Raw genomic sequence first — 19,554 nt, forward strand, 5'->3', positions numbered from 1 at the left:
GTGGAATCTGTACTGCGTACTGAAAACCGGGCCCAAAGCAAGACCACCCAACAAGAACCTGCTGTGAACAATTTCAGCCCATACGCTGCACGAATTTCATTCTTGGTCTCCAGTAGCCTTAACTTTCAGCACAGACAACGCTTATTTTCCTTCAGTTTTAAAGGCTGAAAACTGACATGAGAAACATCTTGCTCTACCGAGAACTGAGCCTTCAGCACAGGACTGCTAATAGCTAAAAATCATAAAAACAGTAACTAGAGTATAAATATTTAATATAAATCTTTATGATTCTATGTACTAGAAATGATAGCAGAAAAAAACACAATTTTGTAGAACATTGGTTCTCTTCCAATTGTATTTTACAAGATTCAGCCTATCAGTACAATGACATTTTTGCAAGTATAAAAAAAATAAAGCAAAACAGTATTACATTACACAGTCAAGACAACCAAAATAGTGATGTGCTTAACGGAACCTATACAAGTCAATCCTTACCAAGCTTTCCTTGCTTGCTTCCAAACAAAGAAGTTGCCTTTTTTTTTTTTTTTTTTTTTTTTTTACAAAATTATGACTACTCGCTAAGAAAACAATGCATCTATGCTACTTCTCATCAGCCATTTATCAACTTGTTAATGATTTAAGCATCAAAAATCCAAGATGCAAATCTGAAATTACACGGTTTTGGCCTAATCGGATCTTTGAGAACAGTCCTTTAATGTCTCTGAAGTACACCACAACATTGTTCTCCAGCTGAATGACTTCAACGTGACGATTACACGATTACATTCCCAGAAAAACCATCTTCCCGCCAGCCTTCCTCCAGCTCCCAGCACACAGCAGCTGGAACCGACCTTGGTCACCACAGCACGCTCCGTCCCAGCGGATCAACTCCTGCTCAGGCCCAACACGCGGCCCCGGAGGAGGAAGGAAGCAGGAAACCAAAGTCCCCAGGGAGAGTAGGGAAAAGGGAGAGCCCTGGGAACCGGCCACCGGCACGCAGCCGTGCGCTGCTGCCCAACGCCCACCGCGCTGCCGAGGCGCCACCTGGCTCTCATCTTCTTATTTCACCTTTCTACCAGGCTTCGATAATGAGATTAAAGAAGCTTAATGGAGTTGACTGAGCCACCCGCCTGCTTTGCCGCGCAGACCCACGTAAGTCCTTTCCCCAGAAAAATAACAAATACTTAACTTGAAATTCTACTTACAGCGGAAGACGTTATTTTAATGTAATAGCTGTTAGTTTCTCGTTGCACTTATTAGAACAAAGGTGACAACCGCGCTGATACCGTACCAGTAGGTGGTTGGCCTTTTCTTTCAGTTGACACGATGTTGTGAATGTTTACTTTCTGGCCTTGACTTCCTGAAATCCATTACATTTAGCGACACGTACTAGATTAATTTCAACTATGCAAATATTAATTTTGCACTGGAATTCTAGCTTTGTAAAGGTGTGCTCTCCGAGTCCTCCCAACGGAAGGTAACGGGAGCACAGGGCGGAGAGGAGACAAAGGCGGCACAGAGAACTTTCCTAATTCCCCAAATTCAGGTGTGCTCAGTGCTAATCCAATCCCCAGTCAGAACAAAGAGGGATGACAGTGAGGGACACACAAGGAGTTCTGCAGCCACAGCTCACTCACGTGAGCACCCCAGCACCGACAGGGCTTTCCTTAGTTTTAGTCACATTTGCGAGCTTACAAATGCCACCATCTCCCTTAATGTATATACTAACAGGATGTGGCCGATTCAGGTTGATTTAGACGGAGAATAAAGGTAATGATTTGCAATGCAATGCTATAAGGAAGTCAGAACCAGAAGGAAAAGAATCAAGGTATTTACTTGGATAGTAACACTTCTGCGTTTTGGACGGCTTTCCTGAGCAACCAAGCAAGCCCCACCATGACAGGCTCACATCCCCGCGCTGCTCCTGGAGGCAGGCTGAGGAGAGCTGCACCCACCGCGCCCTTTCCTCAGCCACTCGTTCCCGGTCCCTCCGCCCACCAGGGCTTGATGCTTTTTCAGTTGTCCCCATCCAACAAGCGCCTAGAAAAGGGCTCTGAAGAGTCTGGGAGGGGAAAAGGCGCGGGATGAGAAGGATGCTTGCTTCCAGCAGTGAGCGAGAGCAAGCAGTTCTGCGCTCACGCATCTGGCCACTGTTAATAACACACTGCAGTGCTCTGTTTGAGGAAGTGCCTCCTTATAGCATGCATTCAGCTGATACAACTCTTCCTTCGGAAGATGCTTGATCAGGTCTCGGAACATTCAGGCTTTCAGATACATTTGAATAACAATGAAAAAAATATTTTTCTATAGAGATGGAAGGTGAAATGAATCAAAGGTGGAAAAGCAGCCAATAATGGAAGTACGAAATATTGTTGTTTTGCTGTCCAAACTAAAAGCACTCAAACCTAGAACAGGATACATACGAGCACGTACAATTAGAAAACAGTTGCCATAATCAAGTCAAAGACCACAAATGAAACCGTAGACAAAAATGAAATCATTAAGAACTTTGGAAGTAGGATGTCGTGTTTTCTAAACATACACAGCATGAGAATAAATGACACAGCTACAAGATTAACTGCTTAAGTGGCATAGTTCTACATTCAAACTCGAGTAACAGGCGTAGCTGAGCCTCCCTCGGTTACCAGCGTCAGTTTTGGTATGCACAATTTGATCCAGACTAAAGTCACAGAAATAGTTGGGTCTCGGCCTCGAGACTGACCGATGAAAGTCAGATCCGAAGGAAGATGACTTTGCTTCATGCAAAGAGTTTGTTTTTATGCCAGAAGGGTTTGACATTGTTAGGAACTTACATTTTGAAGAAGGTAGACTCATTCTGCAAAGAAAGTTCAGAATGATAAATATCAGACTTGCAGCACATTAAAATATTAATATTTAATATGTTTACTAAGCAGTCTCTGTCATTTTTGTTGTGCATCTACGTAGAACTAAATCCTCCAATTTACATTTCCATTTCCCTCACTGATCTGATAATCACAACACAGATACAGCTGTAAAGTGCAATGTATGCTTTGGTTTCCTCAACGAAAGAAAGCACTTTTATAATGGTTTTAGCCAAAGATAGGACGCGCGTGTGTAAGGACGTTATCTGAGCAGATGAGGATCTCTTCTGACAGTCGGAGAAAAGCTACGAGCTACTGAACAAAAACGGGTTCCTTCTGGTAGCCTAGTGATTCGTAAAGCAGTCCCACCGTGTAAATGACTCTAAGGAATTTGGAAGAACTCCACGTTAAACAAGGATTCGCCGTTAAAACTAATTAAAAATCTTAGATTTAGATTTACATTTTAACGAACAGCTAAAAAATAGTTGGCAAACCATGTAGCAATTCAAATACAAGCTGACCATTTCCAAAATCTATAAATATTTCCAGAACCATCTTATCAACATAAAAACAGGAGGGAACGGGGATGGTTACAGGCTCACACGTCTGCGCAAAAGCATATATAAAGGTAATGTTATGTACATTTTATTTCAATAAAGACATAAGACAAACAGTGTAAAGATGCCCAGATGCCCTAAAGATAAATACATTTAAAAGATTCTCATTAAAATGAATCTGTAGTATTTCTTTCCTGCAAGCAAAATACCTTTCTTTAAATACAAAAAAAAAAAAAAATCAGTATTCTGAATTGCAAATGTTTTCACTTTTTTTGCAGAAAACCTGCCATGATGATTTTTTTTAATGAATAAGGATTTTCCACAAAACAGGCTTGCTCTACATGCTAATCTTTTTAAACAGTTCAGTGACACAATGTGCTAGCTACATACACAACAGATAATATAGTAAGAAAACACTCAACCTGATGAAAAGTTAAAATCTTCATTAATACACTGGAAAAAGTTGACATAACTCATGCCTTTTAAAATCAAAAATACAAAAATTAAATGTTTTCCTAAAAAGATTTTCCTTACTTTAAGGACTCATTTGAAAATGAAGCTGCATGTAATTTGTACAATAAAATTGTACAAGTAAACAGGTAATATACATAAAAAATTAATTGACATACTTCTCAATTATCAGTTGTCCACCTTTAATTTCCAATACTGTACTTTCTTAACAAGCATACAAAATATCAAACTTCTCTTTAGAAAAAGTGCCGTTCTGTGACATCTTTTACACAAAAACAGTCTGAGCCTGTGGCGTGTCAATGCAGTCGAGAGGCAAGCATCCTCACTTGTACAAATTATACCTTCCATAAAAAGCCTCCTGAACAGGAGATTACGCACCATTATAAAAATATCGACCTCTTGTAGTAGCTGCATTAGAGAACCAAGGCTGAAAGACTATTTCCATATAGCATAGGAAACCACTATGATAGCAGACTGACTGCGCTGGCGGCACGGAGCGTACTGTACCACAGGATTGTGCATAGTTACTGCCGGGTGCCCGCGCTGTTACGCCGATTAGAAGTGATTGTAACGAAGAGCAGCGTAACAGAGGCACCGCCAGCCCATGCAAAACACGTTAAACACTGAGCCACCGTGCAGAATACTTCATTCGTGGAGGAACCTGAAGGCAGCAGTACTCGAGTGGCATCAGACCTACCAGGTGACCCAACTAATTCTCCTTTAGGGATTCGCATGCACAGAATGGTCTGAGGTATTCCTTGTCCACCGGCTGTTTGTGCCGCTGCCAGATATTGTCTGTCCGGAGCACGTGCCATCACAATGGTTTAGAATATTCTGAATATTAGTAATTCTTATATCTTCTTATCTAGCCAGTCTCTTGATCTTTGAAAAGATTTCAACTACAGTAGAATATTACAGAAACAAAATATAAATGCAGGGTTTTTCTTTCTAAATGAAACTTACATGGATTAAAACTAGAGAATATTTTTAAACAAATATACAGTATGCAGGCAGACGAAGCAGGAAAACGGCCATTCAACTGGATAATAAAAAACTAAGAAAATTTGGCTATTCCCAGAAAAACTATGAAGCGCCTCAACTAAAAGGAATGCATAATGAAATTCTAATCTAATACAGGTCAAAAGTGTAAAAAGGTTATAAACCTTAACAGGAAAAATAAAAACAACTTTTACTGGCCATTCCTGTTGAAATGAGAATCTCTAAAGTAACAGAAAAGTGGCTACAAACCCACTTAGAGCACCGAACAGAGAGAAAAGAAGAGTCTTTTTTCAATCTCTGTTATATCATAAAATCCTGTGTTTCTACAGGTCAAACTGCTGGTGGCAGAAACAGAATTCTTTATAAACTGCAGATGTCCTGTACATAAAAAAATCTCATCGGAGTCGCACTAGTTCTAAAGACTTTTCTGTTCTAGCCTACCTACTGCGTTGTACTGTATTGTACTGGTTGTATTCCATCTCAGATATATGAAGTCTCTTTCTGTAACCCTTGATTATTGTTGGGCACCAAAGATAAGAAAAGCAAGACGGGGTACAAAAATGCAAAATTTCAACAGTAATGGCAATGTTTTGTTTCAGTCCAAAAGGGTCCTGCATTTTCTCCCCCTCCAGTAATTAGACCGAAGGCTTAATCGGGGGGTAGCAAGTCATGCAAGCGAAATCTGTCTCTGATGTGAGGTCGGACATCTTCATTCTGCAGGGAAAACACAAGTGCCGGAGTTAGAGGAGAACACGTCTGCAGGTGGGATGGCAGCAGGGCCAGCCTTCCACCGCCTGCGCACTAATGCAGCAAAACAGAAGCCGAGAATGCTTCTAACTACAAGGGGCTCACAAAAACAGCTACTCAACATTCACAACAACTTAGGAATCGAATTATTTCCATTTTAAGAATAAAGGCAACAACGGGCATTATTTAACCAAGATTTCTACAAATTCTCGATTTCCTTGTAACCGATGGCACAATTTCTCAGTTTTTGCTCGAAAGCACAGCTGGAAATGGTGACATTCTGCCTTCTGCCATGGAAATACATCCCTGCACAAAGGGCACACACGACTTCCAGCAGTCAGACTCCCAGCCACTCGGGATCTCAAAGCACGTGGTGCTGTTCAAAAGAACAAACCAACGCACCGGGCCGGGAGCTGCGAGAACAACAAAGAGAAGAGAGGCAGACTTACCAGCTCTACAAGTTTCTCCAGAAATGGAATCAATTTTAGGAGTTCATTGTCATTTTTATCCATGAACCAGCTTTCTATAGGAATTCCATTTGAAAGCTAAAGCAAAAAGATCATCAACACATGACTTGTACTTAATTTACCTAAAAATGTGACTTGTGAAATAGCATTTTGGGGAAAAAAGTTTCCAAGCTTGAGTTTATTACTATGTATTTTTCCTCTAAAGTTTCTACTTTTGTACACTTCTGAAACGACTCCCTCCTCTGCATAAATCATTGCAAAAATTTCCACATCAAAGCTGAAATAGCACTAGCTGTACAAGTTCTGTTGCGCTGAACAGCGTTGGTGTTTTGATAAAGTTTTATGTTCAGGCAACACACGGATACTGGCCGTGCACGGGCTGCACTCTGCAAACAAGGTGAAGCCAACCAGCTGCTGGTGTTCAGCTTCTTACTGTGCCTGAGACATCAGAGATCACACCCTGCACTCTTTTAACTGCGTCATAGTTACAATACCATATACCCGGAAAAATCTAAGTCACAGAGTGTAGCTTTGTAACTTATTATAAGTAATCTTCAAAGTGAGAACCCAACCAGCCATCTGTTCTACATTATTTCATTAGTTTTAGAAAACTAGTTCTGCAGAAGCATCCCAGGTGACAGTGTTAGCAGACCTGGCAGTTTCTTGAGAAAAGCTGAACTGTGCCATAAAACTGACTGGTTACGGAGTTAGTTCCTACCGTAAGGCACTCCGTTCACACCTGATTCTTCACAAGAATACAAGAGCAAGGAAACCCGAGCGACTGGTTTTGTAAACTTAAACTTAAGTATGTTTCATAAACTTAAATACAAAGTTAAGTGTAAGATGTAGTTAGAGTTTCACTGTCCTCCTTTGGAAAGCTTTTCCCACACCCAAAAGCTTTGCTGCTGGCAGCACACTCACCTGGTAGGCAAAGGCTTGCGGTGAATTGTCAATGATGATCGTTTTTGAAAGATCTCTACCAAGAATGTTTAAATCCTTTATGTAATTTCCTTGTACACAGACACAATGCTCACGGAAAAGTCGATGCCTGTGATTAAATTAGAATACTCATTAATGAGACAAACCGCAACATCTACACAGCACAGGGAGAAAGAAAAGTTAATGCTGCCAAACGTGACCCGTTTTTTTCCCTTCTGATCAGATTTTTAAGAACTGTTCCACGTTTCGAGCTTCTTACTGGTAAGATCACTAGCTAACTTGATTTTATATTGATCTAGTTCTGCAGGCGATTGTTTTGTATTTAAACAGGAAAGCTCAGCTCAGATGCAACAAACGTTTGTCACCCTGGTCTTACTTTCCAACCCGTTTTGCAGAAGAACTGACAAAGGGACCCAAGATACTGAAACTATTTTGCAAGGCCCAAAAATCAGGGATGAGGTCTGCACTCAAACCAAGTTACAGGGCTTGTCCCTTCTGTTCTGCTCCAAACGCTGCAGTACTCAACGGGAAGTGCTGGCAGAAACATTCTCTTTTTGACGCTACCTCTGTTGGCAATTAACCTATTTTCAGTTTTTAGAGCTTGAAAAAAGCCTTGAGGCCAAAACATTCCATCAACTTCTTCCTTTCTAATTAGTACGTTCTCTTTTAATATCAATTAATTAATTAGTAAATGGATTGGTAGAATAAAATAACTCATTAAAAAAAGCAGGAATAAAACAAATTTCACGAAATATCAGTATAATCGTAATTAAAAATCAATTGTGAACTGGATAGATTTCAGATTTTACAATGTCATATTACAGTGCAGTTTCTTTGTGGCTGCTTATGTATTTAAGTGGAATTTTCAGAGGCTGTACATAGTGTGCTTACTACTTGCATGAAGGGGCTGAGCACCTAACGTTGCTAAGGCAGAAAATAAGCTGATGCCTCAGCAGCGAATGAATTTATATATAGAGCGTGAGTCACACGTGTGGAGTGCCTGACAAATCCACCACTGGGCTCGTGTCAGAACTCATCACGCCCTGATGTCAGCTTCTCAGAGGCACGTGACTCACAGTGACATTCATGCACCACACCAAGTGCAGGGAATTTCTGAACGCTGTCAGCGTACGGCTTGGCTGCACGCTTTGTTACCTTTCCTGTTCACAGCACAGATAAAACTGCAGCCCTCAGTCCTAAGCACCAGCTCCTTGGAGGACAACGTGTGACGTTATGGATGCACACAGAGTCCTTTCCTGCACGCACCAATACCGTACTTGTCTGCACGTCCTGCCGGGCTGCGCGCTCCAGACAGGCTCAGGTATTCCAAGGATACCACATCCCAGAACCGAATTAACACAGTCCTAATTACAGTCACGTGCAGTTCTTCGCGCCCCTAATTGGAATACCCTACTGGGAATGAACCCCTGAGAAATCCCCTCTCCGCTTTCAGCTTTCCCACGCAGCAGTCTGCCTTCCAGATGAGGATAACAAAGAAATGCATCTGATAGGATTCTTCATGTCTTAAGGCCCCGCTCTTGAGAAACATTAATCTCTTCCAAACAAAGCTCAGCATTAATAAAAGAAATGAAAAACCAAAATAACTTCACTACAAAACTCACAAATCATTTTGTGATTGAATACGAAATAGCATTTGTGAAGGTAACTATGTAACTCACAATTTATAAATAATAAATCAAATCTGAACAGTTCAATTTCTTTACTATTATGTGCATTCAAAAGCAGCTAAAACGCGTTCTTGATACCTGAAATGCCATTTTCAGTGAGCAACTCTAATAGGGCCCAGAGAACGAATGAGTACGCTTTTTGGCACAAACAAAGACGCCTGGCTCGGTCCCATCACCAAGGCAGTAACTCAGCTGCTCCATTTCATGTTCACTCTCAGACGAGCAGCACATAAGCACCAAGAGTCAGAGCAGTGAGACACAGCGCGACAAGAAGCGTCAGATCACCGCCCTCCTCACCCCCACTAGGAAAGAAGGGCTGGCCTGCCTGCAACAGCTATGTTTGCCACTTGGTATTTTACCTGACCAGTTGCTTTTTAGGGTCTAGGATATTCAGTAATTTGTCTGCATACACCTTCTTAGAAGCAGTAAAAAGAATGATCTACGGACAAGAGGAAAAAAAAATATTTTAGATATAAACATGTGAGTATAATTTAAAAATAAAATTCAGAAGTAATATCGAATTCTTTTTACCTCATAAATCTGAGACATACGTTCCAGGAATTCTCGGAAGAACGGCCTTAACCGGACATAGACCTGAAGCAGAGATGGACTTCAATGAAAGAGTCAAAACGTTTCAGCTATCACCCGCACTATTAAGCATCGGTTTGCAAAGATTGTGTCAAGATGAGTATTACCAATTCAGGAAAATGCAAATACTAATTCCCTTCAGACTAATAATTTAATGAAATTAAAATTAAATCAGCTTGAAGCCTAGGCAGCTAAAAAAGAAAGCAAGCACAATATGGCAAAATTAGGCTTAACGACTTCACTGAAGAATTTGATAGAAATTATTTAAATTATATTATTTAAAAATAAATACATTATTTAAAATATAGAAGTTAGACAACTGCTCAAGAAAATTGAAACCAGTCGCTTTGATTAAGCATTTTAAATCAGCTTTCAGCAGCTGGGCAGCATCAGTTCAATTACTAGATGATGTATGCCAGCGTATCAGTAGTCTTCCTGATAACCTCCTCCTACCAAGAGTTGCACATTGAATACAGGGGCGTCAGAAGTGTTAAGAAAAGAAAACCCACAACCAACTGGCTTCAGCTATTTCCAAAGCTCTGTTAATTCACACACCAACAACAAAGAACTGCACATAACTGAAATTATTCCCTGCGAAGAAACAAACCCTGACAAGAGACAGAAAGATAGGAGACGCCGGCGAGTGCAAGAGCGAGGCCGGGTGGAGGCACCTGCACGGATCTACTTCAGGCCGAGGGCCCAACGCTACGGCATGTGAGAGCACACAGGGAGCACCAGCGGTGAGGACACGTGCTAAGGGGTGAAGACAATAACCTTATTATCACCTTACCTGTCCTTTTGATTCACAGACTGCCCACACATCGATTTACATGGGTTTGAAAAACGCTTCATTAATGTATCCAGAAAGAAAAGGGAGTGTACTTACACAAAGTGGGCTTGTGCTTACACCAAGTTAATTTCAGCTTTGTCAATTATTTTTTAAACAACCAGTTAGGAATTGGCTTAAATTTACCTTCAAAAGCAAATCCCCAAAAGGGATCTGTGTTAATTGAGCTGGACTGTATCAAATTTATATGTAGACAGAAGGAAAGAAAAGAGGAGTGGTTTAAATAAATACAGTTTCATGTCGTTAGTACATGGCAACAGATCTTAGTCCTTTAAACAAAGCACATATTTCTAAACCAACGAAAATGTCACTGTTTAGCTTAAAATTGAATGAGGCTTTTATTACTTTCTTGAAGAGTCTAAAGCTCTGACTTAAGCTTGCAGAGTGACAAGTCACTGTGGCAACAAAAATTGTATTTTTTTCTACACGGGGAGCACGCAATCCTGTCACATCTGGTAACAGCACCGCCACGTCTAGCACAGAGATACACCGAGCGATGGGCAAGCAGCAGCTGCTCCGCCTCTCCCTGTGGGCAGCTCGCTGTCAGGATGCAGGTATCCCCGGCCTGCCTAGCAACAACGGCTGGGGAGAGGGAGCCTGTGCTCCGTGTGTTTCTGGGCTGCACCTAGCCAAGATGCTCCTGGAAAGCCAACTGCCTCACGCAGAGTTGACAAGCGTGTCTCCACGCCATATGTCTCCTGACGGCACTGAAATCTTGGTGAAAATGACATCTCATTCAGCTCTATTAAGGCAGTGAGGTTTCGCTTAAAGACTGGATGAGCGATTTCTCTTACCACAAAGACAAATCCAACGAATTAACTCGGAGTCTCCAGGTGAACCGATGCCAAACAACATTCAGATTATCTGTGACTGCAAATTCAGAGCAAGTTGTTTGTTCTGAACGTTCTTCCTACATACACCAAACAAGTAGCACAGCCAGCATCTTCTATAGCTGTAACCTTGAGTTTAAGGGAAAGTAAGTTTTTCGTTGCAGATGCAATGGGATTGTTCTACTCGTGTGATTTTCCGAAGCAAATATTTATTATATTGGGACCTAAAACTTACTCTTGAAAATTGAAAGTGACTCATGGGACATTAATGTTTACACTGCACATGAGGTAGTAGTTGCAAACAATGGTAGGCAAGGAGGATGATATCTGGTACAAAGTTTTCTTCAAGAGCTTGATTTCAAATTGACAAACCTGTTCTCTTTGATGGAAGAAACACAGATGTCATTTCAGAAACAGGCTCTTTAACATCTCTTCTACAGACTCTCCTAGCAACAATAGCAGTAAGCTATGCGTGAGTATTTCAACTGTCGCTACTATAAAAGCATTCAGCGTATAATTCATTGTTCATTTTAAGTCTGGATTGAGTTCTATCTGCAACAATGGCCGGCTGAATGACTTTTAAAATCATTTAATTTCATCCAAGAACAGTAACGATTGCTTGGACTCCTCAAGTGCGCATGATTTTCTCTCTTTTCTTTTTCAGTTTGTTTAGTCTATGGATTATTACAGCATCTCTCAATGCGTTCTATTTGAGATTACTGACACATCCTTGTACGCGTTTATCTATCTTAATAAAACAGCTGTCTTAATAGCTAAGAAGTTCAGGTACGAACACGAACAAGAAACCCAGGGAAAAGCATTTCATTTTAGATGATGCATTTCTAGTTTTACTTCATACACACAGGCGATGACACGGATAGCAAATTCATTGCTCTGGCTTTAGTGGTTTGTGGCACTCCGGCGGAGCAGAAGGCAATCACATCAGCACCTCCAGACACAGCGAGCTGAGGGGACCAGAGCCAGGTAACCAGAGCAGAATCAAGTAACTGCAGCAGAACAAGACACATCCAGCATTTCGCCTTTTTTCCCCTCAGCCTCCTTTTCTTTTCACGTATTCCCCATGTCTTCCCACAAAGCATGACACCAGAGGTTCTGCGGATCTAAAATGAAGTATTCCTGACCTAAGACCACATTGCTTTGTGGATGCTGCCAAGACACCGAAGGCTTTCAGGTCCAAAGCCGGACGGCTCTGCAGTTAGCTCAGAGAAACAGAGCGGAGAGTTCATCAGGAAGGAGCCAGAATTCACCAGCACCATTTGCCTCATTCCACCACAGTAACAAAGCAGCTAAGTAGCCTTTAGTGACAGCAAGATGGAACACATGTAGCACTGTATTCAATAACCTACAACTTGCCTATGTACTTCCAGAACATCTCTCAAGGATCAAAGTGAATTGCTCTGTGATAGATCTATGAAGATATACTTAAACTGAAGAACTGAGTGAAACCATCTGCCTTTGGTTGGGGCCTAGCACATGGAAGGTTCGTTCCCAACGGCGCTGACGTGACCTCACGGCTGGCACCTGGTGCCCCAACAACAGAAACGAAGTACAACAAAAACCTCTTCACCAAGAAGGAAAAAACCCAGCAAGGAGACATTTCCTACTAAGATAAGCTGCTTACTGGAAAGTGTTACAATAACGCAAATAGTCACAAATCTAGTTTCCAGTTGAAGAGCTGAACATTCACTTTTTACCGTCAGATGTGAGACGGTGCTTAGTGGATTATTTATTAAAACTTCAGCTTTGCAAACACTGTATTTTCACTAAGTCCAAAACTTAAACCCTGGTATAATCTAGAGATTTTTAAACCGAGGAAACAGACAAATTTATTGTCTCAAAAACATGAAATAAGCACAACTGCACCCATTTTACAGGTCTTTTTTATTTTTAAATGGAAATCAGTGACTTCATGTGACTCACCCAAAGATTTAAAAAAAAAAAGTATGCCAGTGCTAGAACCACACTGTAACTTTTATGCTCTATGCTCATATGTTAAATATTCTCTTCTGCACAGCCCATGGTAAGTTCTGAGAAATAACTTACAAACAGTCAAGCCCTTATTTTCAAAAACTTTTCTAGAAATAGGCTATCGCGTACAGTCACTGAAATAAGCAGCAATAGAGCTCAGTTCCTGGCCCAGAATCTCATTGCTCAACTCAAGGCCGACGGAGTTCAGGTATATGTCATAACAGGCCTCCTAAAACCATGCACACCCTGATTCTTACTGTTGTCTTACTCTACAGTGATCTGTTCTGGAGCATCTTGAGGAAGTACGTGGCTTGTCATCACACTAATACTGCAAGAGCACTGTATTGATGCCTTCAGATGAGTAAGAATATCTTAGCTCTTATGAGCTCAGGTTTACTTTGGCGTTATTAGCCCGTCTTGCTGCAAGGAAAATAAGCCATTCAGACAGAAAATGCATACTGAGCTAGGTTTTACTCTTTCTTAAGAAAGGTTTTACTCTTTCTTAAGCAGCTAATACTGCTGGAAAACCTACACGAAACTGGTAGCTATTTTGATACTAACAAAAGTATCTTCAGAAATGCATCTTTCACACTAGGTGTTGTTTTCAGCGGGCTTATACATAGCAGCATGCTGACTTCAACTTTGCTGAGACAGCTGAGTGCCTGCTTCTTTGTTGGCAGCTGGAATTACTTCCAAAATGAAACATGGAGATGGAATTAACATGGTACCATACCAGAGGCAATGGATGAATTGCTAAGCAAAAGAAAGACACTGTAAAAGCTGAGAAATGGCTGCTCATTGACTAAAAGCTCTAAAAAGGGCACATAGTATCAACAAACCTCAACTTGCACTACAGGAAGATCATTTGTCTTTTTGTGTATTATATTCTAGTCAAACATGAATTTAATTGTACCTTTAAAATATCTGTCTTGCTTATTATCTGTTACCTAGTAAGAGGTGAATGCTTTCTAAGTTGTCCAGAGTGATGTAAAACCAGGTACACAGAATATAATGACCAGGAGTGTGCTCACAGCTGGTGGCTGACTGTCTCAGACCTGCAAGAAGCTATTGTTCCTTTGGAATTCCAAGCCAGGCTCTAGGGAAAGCTCAGACAAAACTTATCTAGGACCCACACAGCAACTTTACTGTACTATTGCCCTTGATACATCGCTGTTAAATAAGCATTTACAAATACCATTAAGTCACTCTTTCCATTGACTTCAATTTCTTACAGGCAAAATCCTGGTTAAAGTTCAGCCACTCTCATTTAGACATACAATCACTAAAAGGACCACAGTTTAGAAAGAAAATACTCAAAATCATTCCAAGATCCCTTAAGAGAGGGAAGGAAAAAAAATAATCGAAGCTTTAGTCTTCCTAATTCTGTTAGCAATGTCAAGGACCTCTAAAGAGTTCATTCTAAGGCTCTTTCCAAGTTCAGTCTGAAGCAAACTAAGCACGGCTGTCACCAAATAAGAGATAAGAAATCTACGTTTAAAAATTATTTCAGCTTTTCAGATTCCAAGGGTTTTTTTATACGCAACAGTGAAGAAAAACATTTTTAAAATCAGGAAAAATACCTGGACAAGTGTCCTTTTAAGGTGCCTGATGACTGGCTCACTCTCCAAAGATACTACAGTGGGGTCCAATATCGTGCGAACTACATGGTGGGGAAGCTGATGCTACTCCCAGGTACATCACACAAAAGGACCTGAGAACAACAGCCTGGGTCAGTGCAGCATCTTTGGTAGTTGCTGGAAGACAGCTCCTCCTTCCCATGCTCGTTCCTCTGGTACATCAATGTAAAACACACGTAACTAACAATACCTCCTAAAGCAGAACAAAAAACTAAATCTAGCAGTCTCCACAAGACAATCAAAGTCACTCTAAGCACCAAGCAGACTCTCTCTGGGAGTAAAGAGGTAGAACTAGTACCGGTGGAGGGTACAGCAAGACTAATGATCTAGACAGAAGCTAGTTAATCAGGCTTGGAAGAGGTCTTCTTTACAGAAAGAAATGATCAACCACTAAGAGTTGGTTTTCCATATGAAGGGAAGAAAATTAACAGTCCATGCGAAGCTGCACCCAGGAAATAATACTGGCTAAACTTTCAGTGTTCCTGCCTCCACCTGCTGGCAAGGAGAAATGTTGCTGCTGAAGATTGCTGCTACAAAGATTATTTACACTTTCTTAGCAATGATTGTTTACAACTGGAATCAGCGACCGACAGTACCACATTGTGGCATTAAGCAGTGCTCCACAGTACTTCTAAGAGAGGATCATCCACCCTGCAGAACTTGACACCTGCAGTTTATAACCCAGACAGTTGTTAAATGCCATACAGTTACTTATCTCTTCAGACAAGACCGTAACAAATATACATGGCAAGAATTCGTAAGTTAAATGAAACGGAAAGGTACATACGTATGTGTGCTAATTACCTGGTAAATGACATCTTGAAAAAGAACTGGAAAAGTGAGTGCAGCATCTTCTAATTCATTTAGACTACAGTGCACTAATGTTTCATCCTAGAAAAAATTAAAAGATGGTATAAAAGTAAGAAAAAATTATGAGAAGAACGTTGAAAATAAGAGCAGTTGTCTAGATGTTCCTTTTAGGGTAAGTTTACTTAGTCTGGAAAATTTCTGTGTTAGTGCTGTCCAGATTGAGGAAATGTTCTTTCATTACTCTTGCAATTAAAAAAAAAAAATCACTTAGAACTGCATGATAGTGGCATAATTAAAGAAGGTCTTCTAACTTTGTAGTGTCTCCTGTTACTCAGTTCAAATACACAGCTATCACTGTGAATCATGTGTCCACTGATACGGCCACTACAGGACATACCAACTGGTATTGCTCATGATAATGGCCCTGACATCATTAACCGTGTCTGAAAAACATTCCAAAACAGAGAGACTTAAGGAAATTATTCAAAAGACAAATGTATTTTCTATGAATATTTTAAAAAGTAGCCAAACAATAATGTTGTAATAATGAAAAGATTAATTCCTAGTCAATTTTGACGCAAAGCGTACGAAGCTGAATTTTCCTATTTACTAAAATACAAATCAAACGCTACGTGACTCCTGCTTTTGCTAGGTGTTCCTAAAGATACCTACCAAGTCTAAAACTAACGAAAATTCTGGTGTGCTTCTTGTTTTCAGGGGAAGAGCTGGCTTCCTGTTAAGTTGTTCTTCTGTTAGTGGTGGAACATGTTTGATGAAATAGTATCTGGAAAGAATAGAGATTTTGTTGTAGAAAAGCATATTCATTATTAAATTGGCGTTGTTTTAGCCCAACTAAATATTTAAAACACTTAAGGCCACACAAGAAATAATTTAAACAAAAAAACCCCACTAACAGATCAATATGTACTTACATTAAGTTCAGGCATTTTGGAATTCATTACCGTAATAAAAAAAGAAACGTAGCAACTCAAATAACAAGTTTATTAATCCAATATCCAACGTGATCAATTTGATACTTTAGGTACAAATGTCAGCACTTACGGATCAAAGACTTCCCAGTCTTCTTCATAGGTGGCTTCTGCATGAGCTGATGAGTAGCCACTGTCTGGAGATACTGGTGCTAAAATTCAATGAAAATGACCAAAACAAAAATAAAACAAACAAACAAAAAAATAACACAAGAGCTAGTCTTATTAGTGAAGTTTTTAAAAGTGACAATTTGCATTTTATTCACGAGTGCCTCAAACAACAGTGAAAAAATCTCTCTTCAGCCCCACCTTGCCAGTCCCCATGCTTCTCCTGAAACGGCCTGCACAGCTCCTCACAAAATCTCTGAGAGGCAGAAGTTCACAGAACTTCAGGGTCTGGCTAAATGCAAGCGCCCATGTTACAAAGCAAGGCACCCGTGCAGCCTTCGGCACCGTGAACTACCTGGGTGCACACCCCAGCCACCCAGCATTTGTTGGGGCTGTTTGCCACAGAGGAGCCCCCGTGTCAGGCAGCCCTCAGGCAGCAGCACAGACCTCTCAGGCTGCAGCTCGCTGCCAGCCCTGCCTGCAGTGCCCATCGGGAGCAAGGCAACAGGAGCTTTAGATGCAGACAGGGCGAGCTGATCCACAGGTCCGTACTGGATCACACATCAGCCCTTCTACTCATGTTATTCTAGTGTAAGATACTAAAATGTCACAATTTTCTCTTTCATGATCAGCAAGTCTAGGGCATGCATTTTTAATCTGTGTGAAGGGGAGTAAACAGCAATAAAAGTGTCTTTCCTCTTCAATGTCTTTTCATTTGAAGAAATGTTATGAAGTCAACTAAGTTATACTGAAAATACTTGAGATTTGCAAAAGCTGTGTCTCTGACACATAAAAATGTTCTGTCTGATGAACATAAAAGTTGATAATACTCTTTACATGCTTGAAGCAGAAGTGAAATATTCATATATAGAAAATATAGGAACTAGGGCTTCTCTAAGGGTGCTAACTATCTACAGCTTCAAGACGTGAGTAAAACATAAGCACGCCCTTCTTACCTGTAAGTGGTGGCAGGTCACGATCATTTGTTTCTTCTACTTCTTCTAAGCCATTGTTGACAGCAGATCTGACCTGCACCGCCTGGCTAGTGTAAGCTGCTCCATTGGTGGATGTTGCAGTACTTGTAGTAATCTCATCTACCTGTTCCATATCAAGCTGTTTGACTATTTCTTCAGCTTCAACAGCTTGTCCTGGAGAATCTGATCCTGATGTTCCTGAGTTAAGATTTCAGTATACACAGTCATTATCTTTACACTGAGGTACCTAACAGAACACTGATCAGCATTACTGAACGCCAAAAAAAATAACTGAATAACTGAAGGTAGTTCTATCTGATTCATTCTACAAAAATAAGAACCAAAGGAACCATGACAAATGTCTGTTTCAGACAAGGAACTTAGTATCAGTATTTTATTTTACTTTTCCAATAAAAAGCACACTGCTAGGTACTTACACTTACCAAACAAGTGTTCTCATGAATATAAGCTTATTCTTTCTGTTATTAATAATAGCCCCACTAAGAATTGGGAAGGAGGTATTTTCCAAAAGTAGTGACTCTTGGTTTGTAAATCAGAATGAAAGTGTACAGCTACTAAAAGCAACATTTTCTCATAAAAACCACCAAAACATCATCATTCTTAGCTTTAACACCAGGGGCTCTCAAATAATGCTTACCATTTTTATTTGCTGGTGAAAAAAAATTGAAGACGGGAGAAAATATGGTTCCCAGTAATGTAGTTCGTGGGGGACTGCCAGTGGCAGGATTATCTTCCAATTTCCCATTCTGCTTGACGTGTTGGTTTGTCATTTCGTAACTTCCAGCTTCTGTAAAACAAACGTTATCAAGTGTAGTACCACGCTGCTGTTTTCCACAGTTCCAGTCTCTCTTACATTGTTATTATTTTCTCTACAAGAAAATATAAATGCTCTCCTTGGTTGGCAAAAAAAAAGTTAGTAATTTAGTATCAACACAAAACCAAAATGCCATCTTTCAAAATCATCTGATTCCTCGCATTTCAAATAAGGAAGTGGGAATTTTTCATCAGAATTATGCTATGGATGAACAAATAATAGAAGCTTTGATCCTGTAACTGTGCTTGATGATGGCAGACAGTTTTTAAAGTGCTGCACACCCATCACAACAAACACACACAAATACAATTATAAAGTAAAATAATTCTTCGTTGCTATCAAAGATAAATAAATCTTCCTGTTACAACAACATACCACATAACAATGAAGGTTTTCTATAAATGTGCATGCAAAGTACATCCTTCAAGCAAGAACTGCTGTCTCATGGGTGAGATCCAAGCCATCATTCTGAGCCCGCAACAAGAGAAGTTATTTACTTTACAGTAACAAGTCTTTGAGATGTCTGTCCATATGGACATAAGCAAATGTATTTTGTGCACATGAGCTGAGAACTCAGCTGAGCCTGATGGAGCTGCACGAGTGCTTCACACATCTTGTCATTTTCACATAAAGTGTAGGGTGTGTGAGCTGCAACTCGGAGCTTGGCTGGTACTGAATATCTTTACGGGGAACTTCACACGGTTGTGCTAGCAGCACGCACTCGGTGCACTCTATGTGCACACCTCAGACCATGGTATTCAAGTAACAGTTCCTCCTTCACCTTTAAGCAGCCTGCGTGCATCAGACTGTGAGTGAACGCATACCCATTATCTCTCAGACAATAAAAACTTAATTAGCAACAGTAAATACTCCTAAAATCATGTTACACAGACATCTGACAAATAACCAAGCAGGTAATTCTCTCACCCTGTAACCCTCCCATCCCTGAAATCACTCATTTGGAGCTAAAGATTTTAAAAACCTTGTTGGAATATGAAACTTGGCAGACATCAGACAATGGATTCCAAAGCTATTGGAACACTGACAGGCAGCACAAACACATGAAGACTTGTTTCCTTACGAAAAGAAGTCTAAGAAATGTGTTTGGTTTTTTTTTGTTTTTTTTTTGGTTTTTTTGGTTTTTTTTTTTTTTGAAGTCAAATCTGGAACCACAGCTGATACTTTAATTTTCATTGAATATTTTTCCTAACGCAAGTATCTCAGCGTGTCATTATT

The 19,554-nt window shown here is 40.3% G+C and overlaps 1 protein-coding gene across 2 annotated transcripts in view; it reads right to left on the reverse strand.

The window, feature by feature from the left end:
• CTDSPL2 (CTD small phosphatase like 2) overlaps positions 338-19,554 on the reverse strand; it is a 39,775-nt gene continuing 20,558 nt past the window's right edge. The window contains exons 3-13 of one of the 2 annotated variants that reach the window (XR_002441883.1): positions 18,142-18,291; positions 17,466-17,681; positions 16,475-16,553; positions 16,085-16,196; positions 15,407-15,493; positions 9,243-9,305; positions 9,071-9,150; positions 7,006-7,132; positions 6,067-6,162; positions 4,569-5,584; positions 338-2,836 (exon numbers count right to left, since the gene is read on the reverse strand). Coding sequence is in view for 1 of the 2 variants with exons in the window: in XM_021407638.1 (XP_021263313.1) it covers positions 5,519-5,584; positions 6,067-6,162; positions 7,006-7,132; positions 9,071-9,150; positions 9,243-9,305; positions 15,407-15,493; positions 16,085-16,196; positions 16,475-16,553; positions 17,466-17,681; positions 18,142-18,291 (1,076 nt within the window). In the remaining variant the exon portion in view is untranslated. Of the gene's footprint in view, positions 5,585-6,066; positions 6,163-7,005; positions 7,133-9,070; positions 9,151-9,242; positions 9,306-15,406; positions 15,494-16,084; positions 16,197-16,474; positions 16,554-17,465; positions 17,682-18,141; positions 18,292-19,554 lie in introns of both variants that reach the window. The other variant, XM_021407638.1, reaches the window with a different exon arrangement.

The sequence above is a fragment of the Numida meleagris genome, chromosome 9, assembly GCF_002078875.1.
Source record: "Numida meleagris isolate 19003 breed g44 Domestic line chromosome 9, NumMel1.0, whole genome shotgun sequence".
In the NCBI taxonomy this organism is placed as follows: Eukaryota; Metazoa; Chordata; class Aves; order Galliformes; family Numididae; genus Numida; species Numida meleagris.